Source organism: Eumetopias jubatus, unplaced genomic scaffold, assembly GCF_037043125.1.
Source record: "Eumetopias jubatus isolate StellerSeaLion01/CBP00866 unplaced genomic scaffold, mEumJub1_p1.0 scaffold_1, whole genome shotgun sequence".
NCBI lineage: Eukaryota > Metazoa > Chordata > Mammalia > Carnivora > Otariidae > Eumetopias > Eumetopias jubatus.
Window position 1 is genome coordinate 208,733,046 of NW_028274807.1, and position 9,862 is coordinate 208,742,907.

General features: G+C 61.7%; 1 protein-coding gene across 3 annotated transcripts in view; it reads left to right on the forward strand.

Annotated features, from left to right (window-relative positions):
- The window catches only part of ADGRL1 (adhesion G protein-coupled receptor L1), a 43,316-nt gene that overhangs the window by 24,981 nt on the left and 8,473 nt on the right, over nt 1–9,862 (forward strand). For 2 of the 3 annotated variants that reach the window (XM_088016834.1, XM_088016835.1), the window contains exons 5-13: nt 3,985–4,785; nt 5,662–5,976; nt 6,692–6,795; nt 7,095–7,280; nt 7,570–7,608; nt 7,791–7,974; nt 8,292–8,414; nt 8,936–9,150; nt 9,442–9,612. In XM_088016834.1, coding sequence (XP_087872960.1) covers nt 3,985–4,785; nt 5,662–5,976; nt 6,692–6,795; nt 7,095–7,280; nt 7,570–7,608; nt 7,791–7,974; nt 8,292–8,414; nt 8,936–9,150; nt 9,442–9,612 — 2,138 coding nt within the window. Of the gene's footprint in view, nt 1–2,756; nt 2,830–3,984; nt 4,786–5,661; nt 5,977–6,691; nt 6,796–7,094; nt 7,281–7,569; nt 7,609–7,790; nt 7,975–8,291; nt 8,415–8,935; nt 9,151–9,441; nt 9,613–9,862 lie in introns of those variants that run through there. The other variant, XM_028088839.2, reaches the window with a different exon arrangement.

A 9,862-nucleotide genomic window follows, 5' to 3' on the forward strand; every position in this document is an offset into this window, starting at 1 on the left:
CCTAACCAGAGCCCACCTTCCAGCTGAAGCTCCCCCCTCCCCAACCCCCACTGCCCTGAAGGTGCCCCTACCCATCTGAGAGTTACGTCCACCTGCCTGTTTGTACACGCCCCCCCATGTCTCTCTTGGTTTCTGTCCTCGCGTGTCTCCCCCTCCCTGTGACTGTCTCCCCGACACCCTCCCCAGAGGCAGGGACTTGGGGGCGGGGGCTGAGCTGATGCTACGTTCCGGGGTTGGGGAACCAGGATGAGGAAAGAAAGGAAAAGGGGGCATGTTGCCAGATAAGAAACGAAAGCAATTTAATCTTTTTTTTTCTCTTTTTTTTTCTTGCACATTTTTTTTCAATTTGTTTTCTCTCTCTCTTCCGATGCTTAAAGTAGAAGTGGAGCAGAAAGGTAAACGCACTGTTACCAATGCTAACCCCTAACTCACACTTTGTTCTCACCTGTACCATACTTATGTGACCCGCCCTCCCCGCTCCGCCCCTTCTTCTCCCCACCCCAACTGGGTCCAGTTGGTACCCCCCACCCCGGGTGTCCTCCCGGTGGGGCCAGCCCTGGTGCCGCCACGGGCGACTCCACCCGCCAGACACCTGAGGAAGCTCCTCTCTGAGCACGGGCAGGACCTTCTGTCTCTCTCTCTCTCTCTCTCTCTCTCTGCCTCCTTTTCTCTCTGTCTCCCTGTCCCTCCTTCCTAGTCCCAGCCCTTGCGGGGGGGACCTGGCCTTCTCTCATACTTATTTTGCCTCCTTCAGGAGAAGTGTGTAAGCCTCCAGGGCGGGAGGGGAGGGCGGGACCCCCTTCTCTGGCTCCCGACTGGGGGCGGAGTGCACCGGGGCGGAGTGCACCGGGGTGAGCCAGGGGGGAGTGGGTCTTTCTCTTCTTCCTGCCCCAACTTTTGCACCACGTGTCTGGCTCAGGGGAGGCGGGATGGAGGGGACACCTTTGTTTTCCTTTTGGGGAGCAGATTCCTTCTATCTCTCGGGCTCCTGGTGGCATAAGTTCTTTCTGGTTTGGCGTTTCCAAGGCCCAGAGCTGTTTTGGAGCACGGAGCACCAGTTTTCCCCACCCCCAACCCCCATCCTTGACCGGCCCGGGCGGGGCGGGGGGGGGCAGCCCTGGGGAGGGATGTAAAGCTGCCCCCAGCCCTGGGAGGGCAGTCTGCCAAACTGGGGGCAATGGGGCGGGGGTGGGCCTCACGGCGGGGGGGGCGGGGAGCGCTGGGTGGGGGAACGTTTTCTCTGGTTCTGAAACACTTGCGAAGCTGCAGTCAGGGTTTCTTCTGGGCTGTTTTGGCTAGAGGACCAGGGAGAGGGGGGTTGAGGGAGGTATAGGCCGGGTCTGGGGACTTCCACGAGCACCGTAATTTCATTTCTTGCGGGGTTGACCCTCAGCAGGGGACTGGGAAAACTCCATGGTGGGTGGAGCTCTCCCCGGCATTTGGAGAGGGGAGGGGCTGCAGCAGAGGAACTTCCAGGGTGGGATATTGGGGATGGTCCAGACCTCCCCTGAAATTTGGGGGAAATTGACAGCTCCGAGGCTGGCCTCGGGGACAGGGCCCGGGGTGAGCCCTCCTTGCAGGATTGCTCTTGCCTTGAAATTACGGTGGTCTGTGAAGCATCCCCTTCGAGGAAGGTGGGGCGGGGTCCCTCCAAGCTGCTCCCCTCCCCCTGCCCTACCCCATCTCAGAGAGACCTGGGCAACCAGCCCAGGCCCCGACCCTCGCTGCCCCGCCACTCTCTCTCTCCCTGAGTCTCTCTCGCACCCAGTACCAGGCACTCTTCTTACAGGCCGGTGGTGGTTTGGATACCGCAGCCCTGGATCTTTTCTCTTCAAGGGGGGAAGGAGGGAGGGAAGAGGAGGTGTTGGGAGCTTGGTGCTGGGGCGGGGTCCTTACTGTCAAAGGCCCCAGGCAGACCCTTCCTCATCTTCTCCCCCTTCCCCAGGGTAACCTCTAACCATGTTTTCCTCCTGCACACCCTTCTGACCAGGTCAGGCTCTGAGACCTCCCACCGCCCCCTCAAACACACAGACGTGTCTGCTCAGGGGCCACAGAGCTGGCAGGGGTCCTGGCTTGGGGAGAGGGGAGACCTGGGCACAGAGGAAAAAGGTGGAGGCCAGGTGTGCTGGACACAGGGTGCAGGCCAACCCCTCAGGGCACTGGGGACAAGGAGATGGTGGAGCCCCAGGACGCAAGCCAGGATCCCTCTGGTTCCTGCTCACTGCTGGGTCCCAGACTCCCCTCCCCCTCCTAAAACAAGGTGTGCTCCTGGCCGCTTTGCACCTGGGGCCCCTCGGGCCTAGCTGTCCGCTGATGCTGTGAAGGGAGGGCTAGATATCCCCCCACCTAAGCCTGTCAAAGAGTGAGGCTGGAAGTGGGGGAATGAGGAGTGGTGCCTGTCCATGACCCTCTTGCCACTGGGGCGGCCCCCCCCCAAGCCCGCACCAGGTCCCAGCCCTCCCTGTTCCCCTGGGGGCCGGCTGCTTTGGTGACAGGCCAAGCAGGAGCAGAGAATTCACTGCAAACCCTCCCCCCTGGCCTGTCTGTGGGTTCAGCAGGGAGGTGAGAGGGAGGCCCAGCCATCCTGGATGGAGGGGTATCTGGACATCACCACTCCCAAGTCCAGACCCCTACTGGGTCAGTAAGGGGAGGCTAGGAGCAGGTGGCCCTGGGATGTGACGGGGCAAGGGTGGGCAGGCCAGCGGCGGCCAACGAGATGCAGTTGAGGTTTTCCTCCTTTTCAGGGAATGGGGGGGTGGGGCGGGGCCCCCCACCTTTCTGACATCAGCGCTGCCTTGGTCCCTCCTCCCGAGCCGGGGATGGTCGCAGGTAAATCGGGGTCCGGGGCAGGGGAGGGTGGGGGGGGGCCTGGCTGGGGCGGGCTGGGTCTTTATCCTAGCTCCTGGTTCCCTCCCTTGCCCCCTCTGAGCTGGACCTGGGACTGCCCCCCCGAGGGACCCTCAGTCGGGCCTGGGCCTTGGAGTGAATTCTCTGCTCACCCCTCTCTCCTCGCCAGCATTAACCCTTTCTTCCCAGGTGGTCTCCAGCGTGCCTCCCTCGGAGCCAGGACCTCGCCGAGGCCCCCCACCTTGTCTCTCTTCCCTCCACGCAGCTCTCCTCCCCCCTCCCCAGCTCTCCCGGGGAACCCCCTCCTTTCCCATGTCCCCCAACCTCCCCCACCCCTGTGCACCAGTGTCAGTGTCTGCTGCTGAACAGACCCCATGAGAGACCTTGCTGGCTGGGGGCAGGGCTGGGCACCCTGAGGGAGGGGCTGGACTTTTCCAAAAACCCTTCCTCACCTACTGATTGCATGGGTACTGGGTGTGTGTGGGGGGGCGGGCACAGGCTGCATCAGGAACTTTGGGTGCCTCCTCTACCCTGGACTCGGGGGGCACTCCTGACACCCACAGTGGGTACAGAAACATCACTCTACCTTGCAGTTTTTGCAGGTTGTGGGGGGTGGTGGGAAGAAAACAAACAAAAACCTGTGTCCTAGTGTGGTTGGTGAAGGATGGGACCCTCGACCCTAGCTCTTCCCCTTCGGGGGGCTTTGACGATGGCGAAGGAGCAGGGCAGTCCCTGGAACCTCAAAGCCACCAGTGAGGAGATCTTTCCGCCCCCACTTAAGGCACATGAGGAAGTCTGGGAGGGCTCTTGCCAAACCCTTTATCCCCAGCCTGTGGGGTCTCTAGCAGCCAGGGAAGGAAAGAGGGGCACCACCTCTCCCCCCCTACTAACCCTGCTCTTAATGGCCTCCAGGGTTGACATCTCCAGGGAGAGGGGCAGCTGGGCAGGGCAGGGGTCCCAGCCCGGAAACCCCCTTCCCATCACCAGCCCTACCAAGCAACCGTGACTGCAGCAGCAGGAGGGGACAGCCTGGCTACCCCAGGCCGCGTGACCAACTTGCCTCTTTCTCTCCCCCTCCCTCGCCTCCGCTCCTCCTCTCCCCGTGTCCTCCCCGCCCCGCCCACCCGCCCGGCCCAGTCTTCGTGTGCCCAGGGACCCTGCAGAAGGTGTTGGAGCCCACCTCCACGCACGAGTCGGAACACCAGTCTGGGGCGTGGTGCAAGGACCCGCTGCAAGCGGGCGACCGAATCTACGTCATGCCCTGGATCCCCTACCGCACGGACACGCTGACTGAGTACGCCTCGTGGGAGGACTACGTGGCCGCACGCCACACCACCACCTACCGCCTGCCCAACCGCGTGGACGGCACGGGCTTCGTGGTCTACGACGGCGCAGTCTTCTACAACAAGGAGCGCACGCGCAACATCGTCAAGTACGATCTGCGCACACGCATCAAGAGCGGGGAGACGGTCATCAACACGGCCAACTACCACGACACGTCGCCCTACCGCTGGGGGGGCAAGACGGACATTGACCTGGCTGTGGACGAGAACGGGCTGTGGGTCATCTACGCCACCGAGGGCAACAACGGGCGCCTGGTGGTGAGCCAGCTCAACCCCTACACGCTGCGCTTCGAGGGCACGTGGGAGACGGGCTACGACAAACGCTCGGCGTCCAACGCCTTCATGGTGTGCGGAGTCCTGTACGTGCTGCGCTCCGTGTACGTGGACGACGACAGCGAGGCGGCCGGCAACCGCGTGGACTACGCCTTCAACACCAACGCCAACCGCGAGGAGCCGGTCAGCCTGGCCTTCCCCAATCCCTACCAGTTCGTCTCCTCCGTGGACTACAACCCTCGTGACAACCAGCTCTACGTCTGGAACAACTATTTCGTGGTGCGCTACAGCCTGGAGTTCGGGCCGCCCGACCCCAGTGCCGGTAGGGATGGCTCCCCCTCGCTCCGCCTCCTCGGGCCCAGGGGTCGGGGGTCGGGGGTCGGGGGTGGCGGGGGGAAGCCCGCAGTGCGCGGAGAGCTGGGATCTGGAGGTGGTCCACGGGGATCCCTGGAGGTCAGAGTCGCAGAGTCGCGCAGCACGGGCCAGAGGCTGGTCTAAGCGGTTCCCAGTTAACCCGTTCGGTTGTCAGTTTATGAGGTAGGAAGGGCTATTACCGTTTTACAGATGAAGAAACAGGCACTGGGAGGGTGGGGGGTGGGGTAGTTTACTCCTTTGAGGAGTAACTCTGGACCACGAAGTTGCACCGCCTCTCCCAGGGGCCTGTGCACTTTTAGCCCTGGAACCCTCATCAGCCACAACCCTGGGTGGAAGCCCCGTGCCCGTGAAAACAGAACAAAGCCCAGCTGCCAGCATTGAGGGTGAGGGTCCCTCTGCAGTCTCTGTTCGCCCTCTCAGCGGCCCTCAGCCAGCTCTGAGCAGCCCCAGGGCGCTGGGGTGCCTGATGCAGTACAGCCTCATTTGCACAATGGGGAACTAAGGCCCGCACAGGAAAGGGACTTGGCCAGAGTGAGAGTAGAATGAGGATGGGAGGTGGCTGTGTTCAGACATCCCCTCCCTGGCCCATTCTCTTTGGTTACTCTCGGACCTCAGGCTATACTCAAGTGAATTTCTACTGCCTTCTGATGCTTTACGTGGTCTTGGGGGCAGAGAGAGGCCAGGGGAGATCTTCCAGACCCAGGATATCCTCCCACTTTGGGGAAGGTGCTAGAATGCCAGGGACCCCGTGCCTGGGCACACGTGTCATGGCGGGGCCCCGGGCACGGGGTGACCCTGTCTTGTATACCCTCTTCCCTTCCAGGCCCAGCCACCTCCCCACCTCTCAGCACGACCACCACAGCCCGACCCACACCCCTCACCAGCACGGCCTCGCCCGCAGCCACCACCCCGCTCCGCCGAGTGCCCCTCACCACACACCCCGTGGGTGCCATCAACCAGCTGGGACCTGACCTGCCTCCAGCCACAGCCCCGGCTCCCAGCACCCGGCGGCCCCCAGCTCCCAATCTGCACGTGTCCCCAGAGCTCTTCTGTGAACCTCGAGAGGTGCGGCGGGTCCAATGGCCAGCCACCCAGCAGGGCATGCTGGTTGAGAGGCCCTGTCCCAAAGGGACCCGCGGTGAGTACAGAGGCTGCAGTCACCTCACGGGCGCTGGCTTGGGGAGGGGCCGAACCTGGTCTGGCCCGGGAAGGGCCAGGGAAGATCCCACCTCTCAGCTTAGCCCAGATGCACCTGCTCACCTCCCCGGCCAGGCCAGAGTGCGGGCTTTCTGAGGGCAGGGGTCGCCTGACACCTGCAGCTGTGTTCCCAGAGCCCAGCAGAGTTCTCAGAGCTTGGGAGCAGCTCAGTGAGTCCCCCTGCCCTGTCCCCTCTTGCAGTGCCAGGCAGACCATGAAGGGAGCCCACAGGAGGTGACTTGGGCCCCCGGCTTCAGGCTGAGACTGCCAGTGGCAGTCCGCAGAGCCGCTGAAGTGCCAGACAGGGTGGGGCCAGGAGCATATGCGCCTAAGTGGAGTGATCCAAGGGCAGGGTCTGAAGAGGCATAAGGGAGAAGGGGCTTCCAAGATGGACTTTGCTAGAAAGTTCCATTTCTGGTAGGCAAAGATGGAAGGAAGAGGAGCCGAGAGGGGGAGCTTAGAAGTAAGGGGTAGCTTATGTCACCTCCGAGTGACACCTCTCTTGACTGTCCGGCCCTCTTCATGTCTGGTCTTCCGTGTTTCCTTCACCTCTCTCCACCTACCTGTCCCCCTCTCCGTCATCTCCTCTCCCTGCCGTGGCCCCTCTTTCTCTCCTTCCCTGTGGCTCCCTTCTCTGTTCCTGTCTGTCCCTGCAGGAATTGCCTCCTTCCAGTGTCTACCAGCCCTGGGGCTCTGGAACCCCCGGGGCCCTGACCTCAGCAACTGCACCTCCCCCTGGGTCAACCAGGTGGCCCAGAAGGTACCAGCAGCAGCTGTCCCTCCCAGATCGGCACATTTGCTCGCACACTGGGCCCTGGGTGGCCGGGCACAGGGCACACTGGGGGCAGTAGAGCAATTGGGGAGACAAACGGGCAGGTCTGGGAGCCAGGACTGTGTGGGTCCCCTCCCTGGCCTACAGAGGGAAGAGACGGATGGGGAGGGGGAAGGGGTCAGAGAGGGAGGGGGGAGAGGGGCCAAGCAGGCTCGGCAGGTGAAAAGGGAACGTGTGGGAAGATGGTCTCTGAGAGAGTTCGGGGCCCCTGCCCCCACCTCACACAGATCAAGAGTGGGGAGAATGCAGCCAACATTGCCAGCGAGCTGGCCCGTCACACCCGAGGCTCCATCTATGCGGGTGATGTGTCCTCCTCCGTGAAGCTGATGGAGCAGCTGCTGGATATTCTAGATGCCCAGTTACAGGCCTTGCGGCCCATTGAGCGCGAGTCAGCGGGCAAGAACTACAACAAGGTGGGGCACGGCACTGGGGCCAGCTGGGGGGAGGGGACCCTTAGGGCTCAAGTAGAGTCCAGCCTGGTATCTCCAAGCTAGGTGGTCAGAGAGGAGAGGACTGATCCTAGGCATACTGGATCTTCCTCCTCAGCTGCCCCTGGACGGGCCTTAGGGTTGAGGGTCCCTTAGGATCGGGTCTTGCTCACGCCCAGCCCTGGGTTGGTGGCAGCTGCGGAAGCGCCAGCTCTCCAGGGCCCAGACATGTTGGCATTAGGAAAGCTGACAGCACCTCCATCTCCTTTCCCAGATGCACAAGCGGGAGAGAACTTGCAAAGACTACATCAAGGTGAGGCCCGGAGGGTTCCTGCCGGCCAAGGAGGGGGTGAGGCAGCCCTCATCACGTGGGCATGCCCCACGCAACACTGGGGATGGAGGCTGAGAAGAGGGTATGCAGAGTCAGAGTCCAGCCCAGGGAACTGGAGGCGGCGGGGGTGGGGCACTCACGGTGCCACCCCCTCGCCTGCGTAGGCCGTGGTGGAGACAGTGGACAACCTGCTGCGGCCAGAGGCTCTGGAGTCCTGGAAAGACATGAATGCCACGGAGCAGGTGCACACAGCCACCATGCTCTTGGATGTGCTGGAGGAGGGTGCCTTCCTGCTGGCCGACAATGTCAGGGAGCCCGCCCGCTTCCTGGCTGCCAAACAGAATGTGGGTGAGTGCCGCAGTTGTGCCTACGGCAAGTTCGGGTGCAAATCTTTTTTTTTTTTCCCAAGATTTTATTTGAGAGAGTGAGCAATCATGCGCATGAGTGGGGGGAAAGGGAGAGAATCTCAAGCAGAGTCCATGCTGAGCGTGGAGCCCAATGCAGGGCTCAATCTCACAACCCTGAGATCATGATCACGTGCAAATCTTGAACCGTGGGGCCTGCCAGCTGGGGATGCCCTAGCCTTGGGCTTCTTGCCATAGCTGGGCCCCTGGACTGGGGACAGACCCCAACCACATCTGCCCTGCCATTCCCTGTCCCCACAGTCCTGGAGGTGACAGTCCTAAACACGGAGGGCCAAGTGCAGGAGCTGGTGTTCCCCCAGGAATACCCAAGTGAGAACTCCATCCAGCTGTCCGCCAATACCATCAAGCAGAACAGCCGCAACGGTCAGTGCCCAAGCCCTGGGCTGGCATCCCCAGTTCACATATGAAGAACATCAGTTCTTAAACTGTATTGGGTTGAAGAATCTGACAAAAGGGTGGGACTCATAACCACACACAGTTGTTCTCCATTCAAGCAAGCCTAACATTACAGGGGATTTGTGGGGTCCCCCCAAAGCCCCAGAGCATAGGACACTTTGTAGTTTGCAGGGCTCACTCCCGTGCAGTGGCAATCAGTTCTCATAGCTCAGGGAGGTCTGTCCCGTTTGAAAGTAAGGCTCAGAGGTTGGGATTTGCTCGAGGTCACACAACAAGTGAGGTGGGGGCTGGGGACACAGTCCCTACGCGTCCTGGCATATTGCCTCGCCATTTGGAACTGCCTACAACAGAGCAATGGTACGTGGAAGGGCTCCCAAACCCCCCTCACCTGGGCCACAGCCTGGCTTCAGAGGTCCCAGTGGCCAGGATGGCTGAAGGGGTGCTGGCTCAGGACTGCCAGCACACCCCGCGGTGCCTGTTCTCCCCAGGTGTGGTCAAAGTTGTCTTCATCCTCTACAACAACCTGGGCCTCTTCTTGTCCACCGAGAATGCCACAGTGAAGCTGGCAGGTGAAGCAGGTACAGGTGGCCCTGGCGGTGCCTCCCTGGTGGTGAACTCACAGGTCATCGCGGCGTCCATCAACAAGGAGTCCAGTCGCGTTTTTCTCATGGATCCTGTCATCTTCACCGTGGCCCACCTGGAGGTAAGCTGAGGCGTCCCCCCCCCCGGGGGTCCCGCCAGCGTCCATGTCCCCAGGCTGTATATTCTCCCCATTGTGTGTTCACCCACCCCAAGAGCAAGTTACAACCCCTCCCTGGGGCACCAGTCCCCCAACCCCCACCTCACCAGCTTGGGCCATTTGCCCCCAGAGATCCCAGACTGTCACCTGGAGCCCCAGGCATTTTTCTCATGCCTGTCACCATCCCCATAGCTGGGTGTGGGGGCTGGGACGGGACTCCCTGGATCTGACTGCCCGGCCACCACCACACAACAGGCCAAGAACCACTTCAATGCTAACTGCTCCTTCTGGAACTACTCGGAGCGTTCCATGCTGGGCTACTGGTCAACCCAGGGCTGCCGCCTGGTGGAGTCCAACAAGACCCATACCACGTGTGCCTGCAGCCACCTCACCAACTTTGCCGTGCTAATGGCTCACCGAGAGATCGTAAGCTGGCCAGCGCTCCGCTCCTCTGGGCAGGCCCACTTGCTGGCCTGGCTTTGCATGGCATCCTAGAGAGCGCTGCATGGGCAGTGCCAGGGAAGACCAGCTTCGTGGGCATTGGGGGGGGTGGCACCAGTCTTGCCCGGGGCAGGAGGCCACATGTCTGGTTCTTTCTGGTCATGGTCCCACCTTTTCCCAAGGCACTCTGGAGAAGCAGGTTGGCGTCACCTTTGTCATCTCTCCACAAGCCTCC